The sequence below is a fragment of the Mesoplodon bidens genome, assembly GCF_964165515.1.
Source record: "Mesoplodon bidens genome assembly, chromosome: 15".
In the NCBI taxonomy this organism is placed as follows: domain Eukaryota; kingdom Metazoa; phylum Chordata; class Mammalia; order Artiodactyla; family Ziphiidae; genus Mesoplodon; species Mesoplodon bidens.
In genome coordinates this window covers 45742966-45763234 of record NC_138171.1, presented here as the reverse complement: position 1 = coordinate 45763234, position 20269 = coordinate 45742966, and the positions used below count along the sequence as shown (strand labels likewise).

At 49.9% G+C, this 20269-nt stretch overlaps 1 protein-coding gene across 3 annotated transcripts in view; it reads left to right on the top strand.

Moving 5' to 3' along the window:
• KATNIP (katanin interacting protein) overlaps window positions 1–20269 on the top strand; it is a 195069-nt gene that overhangs the window by 160259 nt on the left and 14541 nt on the right. For all 3 annotated transcript variants that reach the window (XM_081256320.1, XM_081256319.1, XM_081256321.1), the window contains 4 exons: window positions 5394–6119; window positions 6929–7134; window positions 9563–9641; window positions 16565–16742. In XM_081256320.1, coding sequence (XP_081112446.1) covers window positions 5394–6119; window positions 6929–7134; window positions 9563–9641; window positions 16565–16742 — 1189 coding nt within the window. The remainder of the gene's footprint in view (window positions 1–5393; window positions 6120–6928; window positions 7135–9562; window positions 9642–16564; window positions 16743–20269) is intronic.

Here is a 20269-nt window from a genome sequence, read left to right as displayed (position 1 = left end):
ATGGCTACTATCAAGAAGACAAGAAATAATAAATGTTGGAGAGGATGTGGAGAAAAGGGAATTCTTGTACACTGTTGGCAAGATTGTAAATTGGTGCAGCCACTATGGAAAACAGTATGGAGATTCCTCAAAATATTAAGAATAGGACTGCTATATGACCCAGCTATACCACTTACGGGTATTTATCTGAAGAACATTAAAACACTAATTTGAAAAGATATATGCACCCCCATGTTCATTGCAGCATTATTTACAAGAGACAAGATATGGAAAAAACCTAAGTGTCCACTGATGAATAAAGAAGATGTGGTGTATATATATATATATATATATATATATATATATATATATATATATATATACATATATATAGTATATATGTACATGGAATAATGTATGTACAATGTAATACTTCTCAGCCATAAAAAAGAATGAAATCCTGCCATTGGCAACAACATGGGTGGACCTTGAGGGTATTATGCTAAGTAAAATAAGTCAGACAGAGAAAGACAAATACCGATGACTTCACTAATATGTGGAATCTAATAAACAAAACAAACAAAATAAAACAAAGACAAATTTATAGATATGGAGAGCAGATTAGTGGCTACCAGAGGAGAAGGCAGTTGGGGTGTGGGTGAAATGGATGAAGGAGGTCAATTGTATGGTGATGGATGGGAGCTAGATTTATGTTGGTGATCACTTTGTAGTGTATACAGATGTTGAACCACAGTGCTGTACACCTGAAAGTTATATGATTAAAAAAGAGAAAAGAAAAGAAAAGAAAATGTGAGGTTTAAGTAACTTTCCTCGGGTCACACAGCCAATAAGTGTTAGAGCAGAATTTGAACCCAGGCAGTCCTGCTCCAGCATCCATGCTTCGAACTACTACCCTACAGTGTCCTGTTTCCCCAGCTGTCATCAGCCACCTGCCCCAGAAGAGCTAGGCAATTCCAAACCTTCCTGGTAAACAGACCCAAAGAACCTCTGGGAGTTATGAGGTGATGGGCATTTTTCTAACTTGTCCATGTTCAGAAGACTTTGTCTCACTTTAATTTCCTTCCAGGCATTTCACTGCTTGGCTCAACACACATTAAGAACTGAGCCCCTGAGATTTCATGCTTGTTAAGCTGGTCGTGCTAAAAAGGAAAGTTGCTTAGAAATTTTAAATTACCCATTACATAGAGCCAAATCCCATAGCCATGCCCTTCAGGAAAGGTGGGGGCCAAGCCCTCCAACAGTGCTTGTAGAATGAATGCCAACGATCCTCCCTGGGACTGGAATCGTGCTGTCACCATAATAGAGAGCCTGGAAATCCTTTTGTTAAACAAAGTATCTCATTGTAATGACATCTGCATTTTGGAAGTGTCTTTATCAGGGGTCAGTTAGCTACAGGTGAATGAAATCTCATCGGCCCAGTTTGAGCAGTAAAATGGGGTGTTATTTGAGAAGCTCCTGGACCCCCAAAGACAGGAAGCATCACATGGGATTTGAAGGAGGAACCAGAAAGCCAGTAGGCACCGAGGAAGCTTCTCCCTGACTCTCCAGGGCTGCTGGGCCCTGCCTCTGCTTCTTTGCAGGTCCACTCTTCCTCACCCCTCCTCTGTGCACATGGCAGGAAATGGCTTCGCAGTCCAAAAGTGACAATTTCCCAGCTCTAGCTCCAGAATACAATTCCAGAGTCTCAGGGCAGAAGCTGATTGGCTGGCATGGGTCAGGTGTCCACTCCTAGTCCAATCAGCTATGGCTAATTGGCTGTTCACCTCGAATAAACGTGGTTTTGTTGCATCTCACTACATGCTTTTTCACTCCCATTTTAATAGCAATTAATGCCTACCTCATAGTGGTGCCAGTGATTTTTATAAACTGAAGTTCAGAACTTTGCAGTTCATATTAATCTCCACCAAAGAGTAGTTTTGAACCTTTAATCCCATCATCTCATACTGGTCCCTCCCAGACCGTGTGGACTACAGATTAAAGCCGTAGCTTTCTGTTGTCAGTTCAGATTTGTTGGCAGGAATGTTGACAGACAGGACAAAGCACCAATCCCAGCAGTTGCCCAACTCCCAAAGTCTAATGAGTCATGTGTGACAGAGGGAAACGTGGGCCCCAGCCTGCTGTTTCACCTGAGAGGTCCAAGACAAAGTCTATACCTCTCTGCTTTTAAAACCCAGGACGTACGTACATCTCAGGGAGAATAGGTCAGAAAGCAGATACAGGATGAAAGCCAAGTCCTGCCTTTCTTGCACACCCTGGCAGAAAAAGGCAGGCTGAGTCCCCTGACACGTGACTTTTGGCGCTTTCTCCTCGGTTGCCCTTGCAGACCAACCCAGCCCATTCATTTCAGTCAGTGGAAATCAAATCACAGTAAACTGAGGTCATGACGATCCACATGGGAAATTCCTTCTGCCAGATGTTAAGCCTCATGCCTGGAAGAAAGGATGGAAGGAACTCCTGGGGTCTTGTTAATGACAGCTGAGGAGGGGAGAGGACAGGAGGTGCAGGAGAACTGACCGGTGGAGGGGGAGTCCCTCAGCATCCAGCCCTGAGCACAGGGGGTACGTGATGGTGGCGCCAACCACCCGTCCCTTTACTGGCACACATTTATTGAGCACTTCCAGGCACCAGGTTCTGTGCCAGGCCCTGGGATGCAGCAGGGAACAGGGCAGAAAAGGCCTCTCCAAGAAGGAGGGTGTCAAGAAGAGCCAGCAAAGTGGGGCTCTGGGGGAGGAGCGTTCCTGGCAGAGGGCACAGTAAGGGCAAAGACTCTGAGGCAAGGAGAGACTTGTGTCCATGGAATGAAAGGCTGGCATGGCTGGAGTGGGATGCTCGTGGAGAGAAGGGTGTGAGGCTAGGCTGGAGAAGTCAGCCGGGAGTTGGGGGTCCACACTCAGGGCCCTAGGGGCACGGTGAGGAGTTAGAGTTTCTTTATTCTCAATGTAGTAGAGATAATGCCAATTAGAGGGGTTGATGACAAACTCCATTTTAGGTACCCGGAGTTTGAAGTGACAGAGTGGACACGTCTGGACCGTCCAAGGGGTCTTTGGAATTGGAAGATGGTACCCCAGGAAGAGAGGCCAGAACTTGGCTGATGTCAGTGAGCAGGGCCCGCATGGGAGCCAGGAGCTGGATGAGGGCAGGGTTGGGAGAGGACTGCATGGAGCTAAGGGCTTTGGGCACAACCAGACTTAGCGTGCAGGGAGGAGGGGAGGGCGCCATGACACGAAGAGAGGAGCTGTTGGCCGGGGAAGTGGAGAACCAGGAAGGGATGATGTCTCCTAAGCTGGTGGAGGGGGGCACTGCTGAGTGGAGGAGCTTTGCCTGGGATGTCGAGCAGGGAAGGAGAACTGAGAAAAGGTTGTGTACTTGGAGTCATTGTGTACTTGGAGAAAGTCACTTCAGTGGAGGGTTGTGGGAATTATAGGACTCTTACGGATGCCAGGAACAGAAAACCACAAAGGGATTGACTTCAGGTGCAGCTGGATCCAGGGGCTCAAATGATTGTCATCAGGACTCTGCATCTCTCAGCTCACGTTCCCCAGGTTGGCTTCATTCTCAGCCAGGCTCCCCACACACAGAGTGTAGCAAATGGCCACCAACAACTCCACCCCTCCGTCCTACCAGCTCAGCGGTGCCAATTTAAAGAGAGCCCCTCTCTCTCCCCGTACTTCCTTTCACGAGCCCAGCTTGGAAGGATGCTGTCCATGTTTTGCCTAATCTGCATGGACTGAAGGTGGGGAGAGTCAGAATTTTGTTCCTAGGAGAAGGAGAAGTGGAGTCTGGGTGGGCAAAACAGCAACTCTGCCCACAGGAGCCAAGTTTCAGGGGGTCGAGAGAGGGTGATGGTGGTGAGAGAGGGCAGTGGTGATGAGGATGTAGTGTCTTCGGTGAAAGGAGGGAGAAAATAGGACGGTGGTGGGAGGGAGCCCCAAGATCAGGTCAGGTTCCTTTCTCTTTCAGGTAGGAGAGATTTATGCATGTCTGCAGACAGAGAGAGGGGAAGATGCCAGTGGGGAAGGAGTGATTGAAGATTCTGGAGAGAGGAGATAATTGATGGGGCCAGGCCCCCGAGGAGACAGGCAGAAAATGGAGTGCAGGGCGCAGCATGATATGAAAGAAGGAAAAACAGAATGTCAGTGTCATCAGCTGCTGTTTTTCCAGAATGACACCCTTAGATGGCAGTTAGCCACGGCGTGGCCGTGAGGACCGGCTGCTGCTTAGATGCACACACCAGGGCTTTAATATTCTACAAGCAGGAGAGCAGGGCCCTCAGAGCCATGCCTCTGAGGGCCAGGCCCGTGTTCTCCGCATGCCCCAGACGCAGCTTCGGCTCTTGGAGCCAGTTTAAGCACGAGTAGAAGTAAATTCCTTACCTTGTAATATACCTGGGTTGTTTGGTTTTTTAATAGAATTTGTCCCTGATTATAAAAATTACACGTAGGGAACTTAGAAGATACGGTGTCAGAGAAGAAAGTACAAGTCTTTCCTACTCACCACGCAGAAACGCTGATATTAACACGTCGGGACATGCTGCCCACACTAGGAGAGGCCTCATCTAAAATGGCCGATCTGGCTCTTTTTTTTTTTTTTTTTTTTTTTTTGCGGTACGCGGGCCTCTCACTGTCGTGGCCTCTCCCGTTGCGGAGCACAGGCTCCGGACGCACAGGCTCAGCGGCCATGGCTCACGGGCCCAGCCGCTCCACAGCATGTGGGATCCTCCCGGACCGGGGCACGAACCCGTGTCCCCTGCATCAGCAGGCGGACCCTCAACCACTGCGCCACCAGGGAAGCCCCCTGGCTCTTTGTTTTTCCATGTAACATTCTTTCACAAGCCTTCCGCCTGCTATTAGGCAGTCTTTGAAACACCCCGTTAGAGTCACGTGGCTGTGACAGTCTTCAGAGCAGACCCTGGGGTTGCTGACTCAGACTCCGCAGGCAGCAGCATCGCCCTGGGTCGTGTGAGTTTCTGAAAAGGTTCTCACACAAGCAGAGAGTGTTCCCTTGATTTGCATGGTAGTCGCATTCTTAGAGAATTCAAAGTACACCGAGAAACACTGTGCTCTTTGTAAAACAACTAGGTTCCAGACTCGGGTGACCATAAACAATTTTTTTACCGACCTGAATGGCGCCTGAGACAGGAGAGTGTACTCTGTGCCTGGAACCATCCCTGGCAGTGAGGGAGAGTCACATCCCTGGTCCCACCCTTCAAGTGCCAGCAGGGCCAATAGGCACTGAGATAGCCAAGAGCATCGAACCACCCACTGGTTTCTAGAATTTCCCCCGAGGGTGACCCCCACCCAGCTGAGAGCCACTGGGTGAAACGATCTCTAAGGGTCCCCACTTCCACACACGCCACTAATGGGGCTTCGCCTCTCCTGTGTCCTTCCTTCCAGAAGATGCCTGGTCCACCCGGACGCCACTGCGGCCCCAGTGGCACAGCAAGCAGGAACACACCTTACGTGAATCGTGGAACTCCCTCACCGTCTTTGACCACTCCCACCAGGGACGCATCTCCAACGTGGAGTTCCAAGGCGACATCCTGGATGAGTTCCTGCAGCAGCAGAAGAGCAGCCGGCACAGCGACCAGCCGCACCCCTGGAAGGAGGAGAAGCCGGAGCCCATGAAAGGACAGGACCACGGCTCCCTAGAGATAGATGACGGGGGTGACTTTAAAATCCCCGTCTTGCCTTACGGACAGCACTTGGTCGTCGACATCAAGTCCACGTGGGGGGACAGGCACTACGTTGGCCTTAACGGGATAGAAATATTCAGTTCCAAGGGAGAGCCGGTGCAAATTGTGAACATTCAAGCCGACCCCCCGGACATCAATATCTTACCGGCCTATGGGAAAGACCCCCGTGTGGTCACCAACCTTATCGATGGGGTGAATAGGACCCAGGACGACATGCATGTCTGGCTGGCCCCCTTCACGCCGGGCAAGTCCCACTCCATCTCCATCGACTTCGTGCAGCCTTGCCAAGTCGCCCTGATCAGGATCTGGAATTACAATAAATCGCGGATACATTCCTTCCGGGGTGTGAAGGACATCACGATGCTGTTAGATACGCAGTGCATCTTTAAGGGAGAAATCGCCAAAGCCTCGGGAACCCTGACGGGAGGTACAGAATGTCTGTAAGAATGCTCTCAAAACCCCTACCTGCTACTGGCTGAGGCTCTGAAGAAAAACTAACCTTAGTGGCTAGCCAGTGACGGACAGGTCTCTCTCCTTTTCCAAGAGCTGGCCCGCTCCTCCCCTTTTGCTGCTGGGTGTGAAAGAGCTGACCTCATTGAAACGCCTCCCCTGGGTACCAGCCTTACTTAGCTTCCTAGGGCCTGAGCCTGATGAGTGCAAGTGAGTTATGGAGGGAGTGCTCTCAGGAGACCCTGTAGGGCAGGGAGGGGTGTAGGATATGGAAGGGTGGGGGGAAGAAGCTAAGCAAGGATATCGTTTCAGGGGAAGCCCAGCCTCAGCCTGATCCCAAGGGGAGCTCTGGAGTGTAAATTGCAGGGTCTGTCCTGCCTTAAGGCAAAGCAGCAGGGCTTTGGAACCCTTGGACTCCCCTGGTTGGGACATAACTCCCACACCCTTCCAGGAAGACCCCCTATAAGGATTGGCAAAGGATCTGGATGGGGCACCAACAGCATCAGCTACCGTGCCTCACCCGGGCCTAAGAAACATCCCTTATTTCATGACAGACCACAGTGATTCTCATTAGATTGGGTGCCTTCATTAAATCTATGTGGTTCTTATGGTCTGTGAATTCCATTTGCAAATACGTAAAGAAGAATAAGGCTCAGTTACACAAATCAAGACCTGTTAGTGGTTTGGGACTTTCTAGCCCAAAGATTGGTGGGTTTAGGTTCCTGGTCTGCACATCACTGGGACACGGGGTGAGCTGACTCTTCTGTCTTCCTGGTACCCCGTCAGCTCCAGAGCACTTTGGAGACACGATCTTATTCACAACCGATGATGACATTCTTGAGGCCATCTTCTGTTCTGATGAGACGTTTGACTTGGACGTGGAGAGCCTGTGCAGCCTGCGGTGCGAGGAGGCGCTGAGGAGGCCCAGCACGGCCGACGGCTGCGGGGAGGAGAGGCCCTACACCCAGGCTGGCTCCTGGGCTGATGACCGGGTAGGACTGGAGGCCCAGCACGGCCGACGGCTGGGGGGAGGAGAGGCCCTACACCCAGGCTGGCTCCTGGGCTGATGACCAGGTAGGACTGGAGGCGGGTGGGCGCCCCAGAGAGACTTCTTCTCCTGACTCAGAGTATACCAGGAGGAATGAAGATGGATCTCGTTTAAGCTGCTGGTGCTCCCGTTTTGACATTTCCCATTTTTCTGCTTCATTTTTGTTCTGTAGGTCATATTTCATTCTCTAATTATTTTTTATTTTTTTTAAACCAAAGTGAAGGAAGTATTCAAATTTTAATCAAAGCCAAGGGAAATCAGTTCTGTGTCATTTCTCTAATTTAGAGGTTGACAGTCTCAGGGGAATTTTTACTTTGGGTTACATTTTGATCACTCACTGTTGTTTTTGATGGAAGGGCTAGAAATGCTTTTAATAGGCGACTTGAGAATTAAAAGAATGATGATCCTGGCAATCACTTATTGGGCACATACCGTGATCCAGTTGTGGAGCACCTTGTTATGGTGTTTAACCCTCCTGACAGCCCTTGGAGTAGAGATGATTAATATCCCCGTTTAGGAAACCAAGGCTCAGACAGGCTAAGGGCCTTACCCAAGGGCACATCTTGGGAGAATAACAAGGCTAGAACTTGAATGCAGGACTCCAAAGTCTGTGCTTATTTATTTATTTATTTATTTTTTGCGGTACGCAGGCCTCTCTCACTCTTGCGGCCTCTCCCATTGCGGAGCACAGGCTCCAGACGCGCAGGCTCAGCGACCATGGCTAATGGGCCCAGTCGCTCCGCGGCATGTGGGATCCTCCCGGACCGGGGCACGAACCCGTGTCCCCTGCATTGGCAGGTGGACTCTCTACCACTGCGCCACCAGGGAAGCCCCAGAGTCTGTGCTTTTAATGGACAAATTATCAAAAATGAAAGATGACCTTCAGGGCAAGGGTCAGCCCAAGTCAAAGACGAGTAATCAAGGTGAAGAGACACCAGGGTCTCCGGGGATGTTCTTGAGGCCATAGGAGAAAGAGGAGATGGTTAAAGAGGGTGGGGGGAAGAGTGGAAAGAACCAGGAACCACGGACAAAAGGTTCGGACACAAGAAGGTCATGACCAAGGCGGTACAGTGACATGCCCCTGCCCCGCCCACTCAGACAAGCTAGCTCATTGTTGATGGTTGTCCTGATTTTTTCAAAGAAAACCAGAAATCTGGATTGTTATGTAAAAATCTCCCCATTAAGAAATGTTGGCAACTAATCCATGATGTTTTCAACCCTTCTGCGGGCCACAAAACATGTCCGTGGTCTGGCTTTGCTGCGCAGGCCTCCAGCTGGGAGATGGCCTTGAGGCCTTTCATTCCCCCAACATTTTCCAAATGGCAAAGTCCCTGCTCAGGAGCTCTGATAGGATCTAGTCCTGGGAGGGGCAGGGAGGGATCACTCTCTCTGCCTTAAAGATAGGACCTCAGGGAGGTCATGTCAGTGTCACACCCCTAGCAGGTGGCTGGGCTGGAGCTGCCCCACGCCCACCTAGGTGTCCCGGGTCGGGTGCATCCACCAGGGGGCGTGGCAGGAGGCTCAGGGAGGGCAGGGTGCCAGGGAAAGCAGGAGAAGGCATGTGGGTTCCAGGGCAGCAGCTTTCCGGGAGGCCACTCAGCATCAGGGGTTAACTTCTGGCAGACAACCTTCCTCTCCCTCCTCCCCATAGCCGGGCAGGGGCCTGGAGAGGCTGTCCCTAGGGACTGGACTGAGGGGTCATCAGGGTGTCATTGGTACCGAAACACCATCCCCACTAAAAACTCTAAGATCCAGACAAGCGACTTCACCTCTTTTTGCATCTCAGCTTTCCTGTCTGTGACGTAGTACAGGCACTTCTACCCTGACTTATGGTGCAGAGATCTAATGAAAAGAGTTTACATAGAGACCCAAGAAGCAGGATGTGGCAGCCCACCGTGTCTGTAGACCAAGGGTTCTTTATCTGCCTGCCCATGGGAATCACAGAGGAGGTTTTAAAAATGCAGATGCAGAGGCCCCAGGATTGAGAACCACTCTCTACGTTTGAATTCTTTCTTCTCCTTCCCTCCATCCCTCCCTCCAGATCTCTCTCCCTCCCCGCTTCCTCTGGTTCACTAGATAAACTAGATAGGGCCCTTCCCTGTACCAGAAAATCTAATCACCTGAGCTGGTTAGTGTCAAACTCCTCCCCTACCAGTAAGAACTTCCGGCAAGGACTCAGATGCACTCAGGGTTTCTGGGCCCGCCCGTATTACCAGTCATGGAGCTCCCACCAGGGCAGAAAACACAAGAAAAGACACTGGGACTTACCTGGGGCACAGAGTGGGCATCTAGCTGGGAAGATGTCCAGTGAGCTGCGTGGGTATCACTAAAATCACCCCCGTTCCCTCTGCTTCTCTCCGACCTGTGTGCAGACGCCTGAACCAGAGCTGCCCGCCAGCCCCCCTGTCCCTGAAGTCACCACGCCAGAGCCGGGCGTCTACCAGGGCATCTGTGAGTACCTTCTCTGGGGGCAATGTCAGGGGAAGGAGGACCTTCACGGGTCAGGGGTGGGGAGGGAGTCATGGCCACTTGGGACGGGGTTTCCTGGGACAGTTGGGCAGGTTGTACCTTGGCACAGAGACACCAGGCCCCGGGATAAGTCAGGGCTGAAACCAGCCTGCATTGGCAACACTGGCCCGGGCAGGGCTGCATACCTTCAGAGGAGGGGTCCTCCTGGCAGTGTGCCCTCCCAGAGGGGCACTTCTGCATTTCACACGCAGACGTCTTACGTGTTAGCTGCAGCCCTGACCCGGGAGGCAGGAGTTGGAGCCCAGAAGTTATAGAGCAAGACAACATAAGAGCCAGAGAGACTTGGGCATCTGTCAGTTAGGGGTTTGAGTTGCCCCTTCAAACTGGACCACAGAGCAGGTGCTGGAGCAGAGAAAGTCTGCATCCTCCTGGCTCTAGGTGGGGTGGGGCAGCAGGAGTACTGGCGCAGGTGCCAGGTCTTCTGAGAAGTCAGAAATCTGGATTTTTACATGAAATCTCCAGATTTTTCAATGTTGGTGACTAATCTTACAGTATTTTAAAACACCCTATGAGCCAAACAAAACACGTGTGTTCGGCCAGCCGGCTGCTGGTGGTGGCCTCTGAGCAGATCCCGTCTGGGTTTCGCTGTGTCTGTTCTTCTGTCTCCTCTGCCTGTGTGCCATTCCAGCCAGTTCCTCTCTTACTCCGCGTACTTCCCACCAGCACCTCCGCCTGCATCCCAGGGAATCCTCAGGCCCAGCGTTGCGCTGTGATCTCTCCCACCGGTTCCCTGTTCACAGGCTCTGGGAGCTTGCTCGCTGCGGCCTCCCCTCCTGCTCTTTCTTTTTTAAAAAAAATTTTTTTTATTTTTGGCTGCGTTGGGTCTTCTTTGCTGCGCGCGGGCTTTTCTCTAGTTGTGACGAGCGAGGGCTACTCTTCATTGCAGTGCGCGGGCTTCTCACTGCGGTGGCTTCTCTTGTTGCGGAGCACGGGCTCTAGGCACGCGGGCTCAGTATTTGTGGCTCGCGGGCTCTAGAGCACAGGCTCAGTAGTTGTGGCTCGGGGGCTCTAGAGCGCAGGCTCAGTAGTAATGGCGCACGACGGGCTTAGCTGCTCCGCGGCATGTGGTATCTTCCCAGACCAGGGCGCGAACCCGTGTCCCCTGCATTGGCAGGCGGATTCTTAACCACTGCGCCACCAGGGAAGTCCCCCTCCTGCTCTTTCTTGCCCCCTTGTGCCTGTCATCTGCCTCCAGTTATCTTCTGAAAAGAAGAGACGTGCCATTGTCACGCCCCCTCCCCACCTCCCCACCATCGTCTCCAGAACGAAGCCGGAGCCAGAATGTGTCAGAGTTTAGCCTCCTCCCCGCCCCCACCTCCCCCTGCAGGCTTCTGTTCCCTGCTCTCCATCCCTGCCCATTGAAAGGATGTCGACTGTCGATCGGGTTCCCAAGAAGCAGCCTCTGAGATGGAGTTTCCTGGGGGCATGCTTTTGGGGGAGGGCAGGAAGCAGGGCTGGGCAAAGGGAGAACTGGGCCGCGGGGCAGTCACACCAAGGCCTCTGCCAGCTCCACAGGGAGCTGCAAAGTCCCCTGGAAGTTGTCCCTGAGTTGAGTAAGGGGGCTGGGCCTTTACATGCCTGTGTTAACATGTCACTGGATATGGGCTGGCGAGGGGCAAAGCCAGGATTAGTCACAAGTGAGGGGACTCAGCTGTGGGCTGTCAGCTGTCAGCACTCCCAGCCACTGGAGGAACGAGCCCTTCAGCCCTGGGGATGGGAGGTGGGGTCTGGGTGGCGCCCCGCACTGTCCTCCACTCCGCCTTCCTAAGGCCTTGCTGTAATCCCATCCCCAGAAGCCTTCCCCACGGTGCCCACTGAGAATTCAGCTCTCCCTCTCTCACTCCACAAGGACAAATGACCTCTTAGAAAAGACGAAGTCTTCCTTTGAATCCTCACAGCCCCTTACTTTCCAGAACTCTCTCTCAATTACTTTGGACTTTGGGACAACCGAGTAATTTAAAAGCCAACCTAATGTAGTCAAGAGCCTGGTTTGAGGCTTGGTTGCGTATCCCATTCAGGCAGTGTGCTGGGGCTTTCCCTCCCTTATCTCCACAGCCCTTATTCTCCCCATTTTTCAGATTAGATTAGGAAACTGAGGCTCTGAGAAATTGAGAAAGCCACCCAAAGTCACACAGCTAGTACAAGGCCAAGAACGGGACCAAGCATATCTGAATTCAAAGCGCAGGTCCTCACCACTCAACACACTCCCTGAGAGGCTGCTTCACCTCAGAGGTCTTTGGGAAGAGTCAGCATCCCCACAGAGCTGTAAGGTCCTAGAAGACAGCAATCATTTCTTGTTTAGTCTGGACTCCCCTAGGTTGGTCAGGATCCTGAGGGGCGGGGTCAGGGGGGAACAATGGAACTTGAATTCCAGTTGAGTTAAGCAAAAAAGAGCATTTCTTAGCTTATGCAACTAAAAAGATCAGGCGTTGCTAGTTTCCCCGTACTGCTGGATCCAGGTGTGCAAATGACGTCGTCAAGCCTTGGCATCTCCCTGCATCTCTCTGCCCTATTTCTCACTCTCTTGTCCGTCTCCCATTCAGACTCTATCCACATGGGAGCCCCTAGAAGCTGTACCTGGTAATCCCAGGTAAAAGAACTTCTGTTTCCCAATTAAGTCCAACAGTTGTCCCAGAATTGTCTCCTCACCTGGCTCAGGTCACGTGCCCATCCTTAACTAATAATCACCGTGGCTCACCTTGGCGGGGAGGGAGGGGTGTGTGATGGAAAACACGGATTGGCCCGGCCTGGGTCAGAAGCCCATCTTTGGAGCCAAGGATGAGGAGTCAGCCTCCCATACAGTGCTTCAGAGGAGGTTAGAGTGCCATAACCAGAGGAAGGAAGGGAGGGACGGAGGGAGGGAAGGAGGAGGGAGGGAAGGAAAGAAGGAAGAAAGAAAGAAAGAAAAAGAGGGAGGGCAGGAGGGAGGGAGGAAGGAAGGAAGGAAGGAAGGGAGGGAGGGAGGAAGGCCAGAAGCAGCCACTGTCCTCTTCCTCTGATGATTTCCCCAAAGATGCTGTCTGTAAATGTCTGTCCCACTGAACCGGCTTCTGACCTTCCTAGGAAATGTTATTTCAGTGCCTTTGGGAGTCTTGCCCTGGAGTAGCGCTCCCAGACCTTTTTGCTGCAAGGAAAGTGTAATCTACTCAGCAGGAAGGCAGAAGAACCTCCTGATCAAGGACCCCCTCTGCCCGTTTTGAGGCCTGTGATTTCCGAATCTCTCTTCTCTGAACCTTTGGCTTTTTCCTCATTGTATCCCAAATCCTAACCCTACTTTCCCAGCCTGTGCAAATGAAGAGAGCTTTGATAAAGTGACCCAGGGGGGATGCGTTGGGGTTGGTAAATACGGCCAATCCTATTAACGTTTTGAACGGGGATATATGACTTGCTAATTTGCAGATGACACTAATTTTGGAAGTTTTGCAAATATCAGCGGTGATGAATAGGAAAGGAGCTGAGAGAGTTGAAACATGGGAGAGAAATAACAAAATTAATTTCCATTTATATAAATACTAATTGATACACCAGAGGAAAATGAATATGGAACACAGATAATAGCTCAAAAAGGAGAGTAATCACTTTCAGAGCAGCCCTAGATTAGATGGCATCCCGGTGCATCTTGCCAGGCAAACAAAGGGGTGGCAGGCTTGGGAGAGTCTGGGGTGCTGCCTCTTGTTTCGAGGGGGAGGTGGCATTTCTCCCTCACAGGGATCCCCCTGATCTAAATCCACTCCCTCCTCCACCTCCAGGCCTTCTCCATCTCAGGAATGGTACCCACAGCTACTCTGTCCCTTGGGTCAGAAACATTTTCTCTGTTCATCAATTCCATACAGGCCATTGAGAGCCCTGTCAATGCTGTCTCCAAAACAGATCCTGAATCTGTCCACTTTGCCCCCGTTTTCACCACTACCGCCTTTGTCCAGGCTACAGGTATCACAACAGCCTCCTCCCTGACCTCCCTATGGAGTCCAACCCCAGTGTGCTTTCCAAGACACGGGTCCGATCATGTCACTTCTCGGCTTCCACATCTAAGCCTCCCTAGCTGCCTGCTGCAGAGAAGAAAATCCAGACTTCATGACATGATCTAGCCTCCACCTAACCTTCTGATCTCATTTTCCTCCACCTTCTACCTCAGTCACTTGGTTCCAACCACAGATCAAATATGTTCCCATCCCAGGGCCTTTGCCCTTCCTGCCCTCTCAGCCTAGAATGTTCTTCCAGAAATGCTACAGAATGGCGGCCTCCATCTTATCGCCCAGGTCTCAGCTCAAATGTCACCTCCTCAGAAAGGCCCTCCGTGACCAGCCCTATTCCTGCTTAGTTAGTCCCTGTCTTATCTCTTTCATTTTTTTCATGGTATTCATCACTCTATGGAACTATCCGATTATTTTTTTGATGTGTGTTCATTGTCTGTCTTCACTGCAGTGGAAGCTCCTAGAAAGATTTTGCTATGTATTTACCCCTAAATCTCCAGTGCCAAGAACAGGACTTGGTACCATAGTAGCAATATGTTTACCATTGACTGTGATGGTGAAACTCAAATGATTGTATTTTGATTCATTTACCTACACGTATCTACTAAACACATACTCTTCAATCAATCATTTTTTTTTTTAAAGCCTTAATTGAGCATCTGTTTTCAGGCACTATTCTAGGCTCTGGAGATAACAACAGTGAACACAGCTAACAGAGCCCCTGCCCTCAGGGAGCTTCCGTCTTAGTGGGAAAGACTGATGAAAACAAATAAGCAAATCAATGTAGAACATCTTGTCAGGTGACAAAAAATAAAGCAGAGGAAGGGTTTTGAGAGTGATGGGAGAGAGTGCTATTTGAGTTCAGGTGGCTGGCAGGGCCTCTCTGAGGAGATGACAATTAAGTATAGACTCATCATGAGAAGGAATGCATCAGTTAGCTTCTGCTATGAAACAAACCAACCCCAAATTTAGCAGCTTAATATAACCACCATTAATTGTGATTTATCATAATTCAGTGGCTTGGCTGGGCATTCCTTTGCATCTGAGCCGGGCTGGCCTCTGCTGGCCCTGCTCATGTGTCTGGTTAGCTGGCAGATGGGCTGGCAGCTGAATGACCTAGGATGTCTTCACCCACATGGCCTGTAATTTGGAGGCTAGCCTGGCTCCTTCACATGGCAAGACTCCAGGTGTGGAAAGAGAGGCCAAACCCCTGTATACATGCGCTTTACAGCCTCTGCGTGCTTCACTTTTGCTTCTGTCCCATTGGCCGAAGCAAATCACATGGCCCAGATTCAGGAAGTGAAGAAATAGACTCCACTTCTGGATGGGAGAAGCGGCAAACCACATTGCAAAGAGGCAAGGACTCGGTGGGAGGAATTTGTGGCCATTTTTCAGGCTTCTGGTGCTGTGAGAAGCTATGATGTGCCCAGGACCACGCTGGTCACACATCTGTTTCATGTGCCCCCAAGATGCTCAGAGTTACCTTGGCACCATGGAGGGCAGAGGGATCTGAGACCAAGTTACAAAATGTATGTTGGAAACGACAGGGGCGTAGGAGAGGAAGCCACGCTCCAGGGAGGTCACGTGGCTTGGCCTCCCTTCCAGCCACAAGGACATCTGCAACCTCCCTGAGCTGAAATGGGTTGAGCTACGTGAATCCAGGCTTCCTTCTTCCAGTGCTATGGTGCTGGCATTCTGTGAAAGTTGCAACAAATGTGACTCTTTGGAACACAGCCACCCAAAAGAGTGCTAAAGTAGGCCCCCAGTTCTCCAAGGGTAGAAGAGTTCATGGGGCTTGATCCTGGTCCTGCTGTAATGGGAGACCATTAAGGAAAGAGAAACTCCAGCCAGATATTGGATAGAGATTCATCTGCTTTGCACTTTCTGGGCAAATGAATGACTCACCTGGGCAGTTTTGCCCAGAAGTTCACTCCTAAATGCTCCCTGATGGAGAAGGGGTGGAACAAGGGCAAAAACATGGGAGTGTCACCATGGGTCACTTCCTTTACCTTGAATCCTTATGATAGTGACCAATTTGCATAAAATGTCCATTTCTGACGCTGTGGCTCACTGCTGTAGCCTCCTCTATTTAGTTACTTGTTTAATCATTCCATCTGTACTGAGCTCCTACTGTGTGGTAGGTACTGTGCCAAGCTCTGGGGGCACAATGAGCTAGCAAAACAGATGGGATTTCTGCCCTCAGGGCAGATGGGTATTTACCAAACGATCACAAGATCACACTGGTGACCAGAGCATGTAAGGGGAAGTTCATAGTGACATGGCAGGCTGTGAGTGGAGGCTTGACGTGGTCCAAGAAGTTGGGAGGGCTTCCCTGAGGAAGTAGCTGGGATCTAAAGGATGAGCACAAGTTAGCCTAGGCCATGTGAGGTCAGGAGGGAGAGAACAGCATGTGCAAAGGCCCTGTGATGGGAGAGGGGAATGTAAATATGAGGGACTGAAAGATAGTCTGAGTGGAGCAAGGGATTTTGGGTGCAAGGTGAGGTTAGAGAAGTAGGCAGAAGCCAGATGACGAAGCCTGCTGGCCAAGCAGCATGGGAAGCCACGCTAAGGTGTTAAGCACGGGGTGGGCAACGTGATTGATAAGTGGAGAAAAGACCCAGGGCTGTCTGCAAGTTTAAACCACACTGGCGCACTCATCCTGCAGACATTTCCTATGCATCAACAGTGACCCAGGCCCAAGGGCCACTGAGAGGAAAGGTGCAGAGCCCACTCTGAAGGCCCTTTCATTGACGTCTGAGCTTTCCAGTTGGTAGAATGCAGAGGCTGAAGATCACTCCTCTTCCTCTCTCCATCTTGGGCACCTCCTCTGGAACCTCTGATGTTCACGGGACACTTTTCTTCCTGCTGCAGGCCTCCAGTTGAATTTCACCGCCTCCTGGGGAGACCTGCATTACCTGGGGCTCACAGGTCTGGAAGTGGTGGGCAAGGACGGCCAGGCACTGCCCATCAACCTGCACCAGATCTCTGCCTCCCCCAGAGACTTAAATGACCTCCCTGAGTACACCAACGACTCCCGGACCCTGGACAAGTGAGTGTCTGTAAGAAGCGCAAGGCTCATGACAGCAGGGGTTCGGGGACTTGATCTGTATCGTAGGTTTCAGACTCAACCATCAACCAGCGTCTCCTATTCCACCTTCTCCCAGCCACCCCGTGAGGTCTGGGGGCTGCCCATTTTATACTCAAGGGAAACTGAGGCCCAGGAAAGGGCCACACAACTGGAAGAGGTAGGCAGGATTGGAAGCCAGGCTCGCCTGCTTCCAGACCCAGGTGTGCTTTGTGTTTTCTTCACGGTGCTTAGCATGGGCCTCGCACATGGTGGCTGCTTGGTAAGCCTTTAGCTCGGTGTTTAGGCACGAGGGACCCCACCTCTCGGGGGCTGAAAGCTTTCCCCTCCCTGAGGTCAGAGGTGATGGCTGAGGAAGTCTCCACAGGTGGCTACAGCTGCACTTTCCTCTGCATTTGTCAGATTCATAAGCCCAGTTGGGTCAAGTCAATAAGAGAACACAAGCCTGAATATAGCATTGATCCACGGGGCCCCAGAACCTGCAGACTGGCACTCAGTCCCCCTGAATCAGGACAGCTGTCAGGCTTAGGCCCTGCCTGGAGGTGCAAACAAGAAGAGCCTAGGGGAGTCAGAGGGATGAGAGGTCAAATCCTGTCCCTGCCCCCTTACCAGCTAGTTTCTTAACCTCTCCAATAATAATAGTCATGATAACAATAATAATAATAATGGAAATTATAACTGCCATTTTTTGAGCATTTATTAAATGCCAGACACTGAACCATGCAAAGCAGGTTGCAGATATTCATTCATTTAAACCTCAAACAGCCCGAAGAGGCCCCCACTCTACAGATGAAGAAACTGAGGTACAGAGAGGTTAAAATTGTCACCCACACTAGTTGAGTGGCAGTCATGATTTGAACACGGGTCCATGGGAGACCAACACCCATACATTTAACCACTGAGTTATGCCTCAGTTTCCTTATCAGTAGAATGGGGACAATAATTAATTCCCATGGCTGGAGGGTGGGAGGGGGATTGCCACATCACAGCTGCGCCCCGTCCCTGGCCCAGAGCATGTGTGGGGTCCATGGTGGACTCCTACCTGCTTTCCTCTAAGGTGCCCCTTGGCTGCGGCCCTCACAGCCTGCTGTCATTGCCTGTCGCGGGCCATCTTGGCGAGTCACACTCCTGCACACCATGGTCCCCGCTGCCGATTGTAAAGGTGATCAGCTCATGGCTGGCCCTGCTCGTTCATCCACACCCACCCTCTACCCAGACTGTGTTGCAGCAAATCCCAGGTCTGATAGTATTTCATCTCTACATATTTCAGTAGGTAGCTCTAAACAATAAGGACTTAAACATAATCTGAGTATCATTATTCCAGCTAAATAAGTAACAGTCATTTCTTAAATTACTAGATATCCAGCATGTTTCTATTTCCCTGACCATCTTTTTCCCCCTTTTATAACAGTTTGTTCCTTGAATTGACATCCAGGTAAGGTCCATACATTGTGATTGGTTGTTATGCCTCGTTTTTTTTTTTTTTTTTTTTTTTTTTTTTTGCGGTATGTGGGCCTCTCATTGTTGTGGTCTCTCCCATTGCGAAGCACAGGCTCCGGACGCGCAGGCTCAGCAGCCATGGCTCACGGGCCCAGCCGCTCCGCGGCATGTGGGATCTTCCCGGACTGGGGCACGAACCCGTGTCCCCTGCATCGGCAGGCGGACTCTCAACCACTGCGCCACCAGGGAAGCCCTATGCCTCGTTTTAAAAAATTTTTTTTGGTAATTCCCTGGCAGTCCAGTGGTTAGGACTCCACAATCCACTGCAGAGGACCTGGGTTCGATCCCTGGTCGGGGAACTGGGATCCCACAAACCGAGTGGCACAGCCAAAAAAGAATTTTTTTTTTTAATGTTAAAATTTTATTTATTTATTTATTTTAAAAATTGTATTGACATATAGTTGATTTACAATGTTGTGTTAGTTTAGGGTAAGCAGCAAAGTGATTCAGATATATATATCTATATATTCATATTCCTTTTTTAGATTCTTTTCCATTACAGGTTATTACAAAATATTGAGTAGAGTCCCCTGTGCTACACAGTGGGTCCTTGTTGGTTGTCTATTTTATATATAGTAGTGTGTATATTTTAATCCCAAACTCCTAATTTATCCCTCCCCCACCTCCTTCCACTTTGGTAACCATAAGTTTGTTTTCTATGACTGTGAGTCTATTTCTGTTTTGTAAGTAAGTTCCTTTGTAGGTTGATATGTCTCTTAAGCCTCTCATAATCTCTAGGTTCCCTTCCATCTTTCTTCTTTTTTTCCTTATAAATTATCTGTTGAAGAAACCAGGGTTTTTGCCCTGTTGAGTCTGGATTTTACTGGCTGCATCACTATGGTATCATTTAGCCTGTTCTTCAGGCCCCTGTATTTCTTGTAAATTGTTCACCAGATCTAGAGGCCTGATCAGATTGAGGTTTGACCATTAGGGCAAGACATAACCATCAGGGTGTAGATGTCACTGTGTATTCCCTTCAGGACTCATGGAATATCTGGTTGTCAGGCTCTCTGTGATGTTGGCAGCCAATACTTAGTGGTTAGATCTATTACTCTATTGGGGGTTGTGAAACAGTGATACACTGATCCTATCACTCTTTTTTTGTCAATAAAGGGAAAATTTCCCTCAATTATTTGGTTACTTTGAGGTACAATTCAAACAGGAAAGACAACCTAAATGTTTGATTCTTTCCCTTTATTTTTCAGTCTTCAAAAGAGCAAATTGTTTCTCTAGCATCCTTTAAAACATTTGTTTGCTTTTGACTACCATAAACTCATGGATTTAAACCTACTGTGCTTGAAGAGTTTCGATCTATTACGGTTTTTATCCTATTGATGCTCAAATTGATCCCTCTTTGGACATTGGGACCTCCCAAATCCTGTTGTAAAATAGTAATCTCTGGTAGCTGCCTTGCTTTCTGATGTGACAAGGTAGTCCAGGTTCCTCTTTTATGTGTATTGTCCCAGGCATGGAATCAGCTATTTCTCCAAGAAGCCCAGGTTCCTTCTAGTGGAAAATGGTATTTAGAGACCATAATCTAGCCACTAGGGATATTCATTGCTACTGGGTCAATCCTTGTTTCTAGGCTTTTTTTGTGGACAGAGCTAGGAAGTATCATTTAGATATTCTTGAGGGTGTCTATAGGGACCTCCCTTCACTGTCAGCTATAAACGCTTCATCGGTTCTCTCCACTCTCAGAATTGGGCAGTAGTTTTGCTTTGGAGGTGGCACCATATCTAGGACAGAGAGGTAATTGCTTTTGGAAGGAAATAGAAGGTTCTCTAGCTTTAGACGTCAGTCAGCTTAATTCCACAAACACCCCAGGGTTAAATTGCTGCATTTCCTCACTTTTAAGATGCCAGCAATTGTAAGACACACCATCCATCAATTTAATAACAGCCTTTTAGAGAAAAAAAGAAACATTACCTCCTTGGATGAACACTTCAATTGTAAGATTTATTCCAAGTCCAAAACTTCAAAATGTAGGAGGA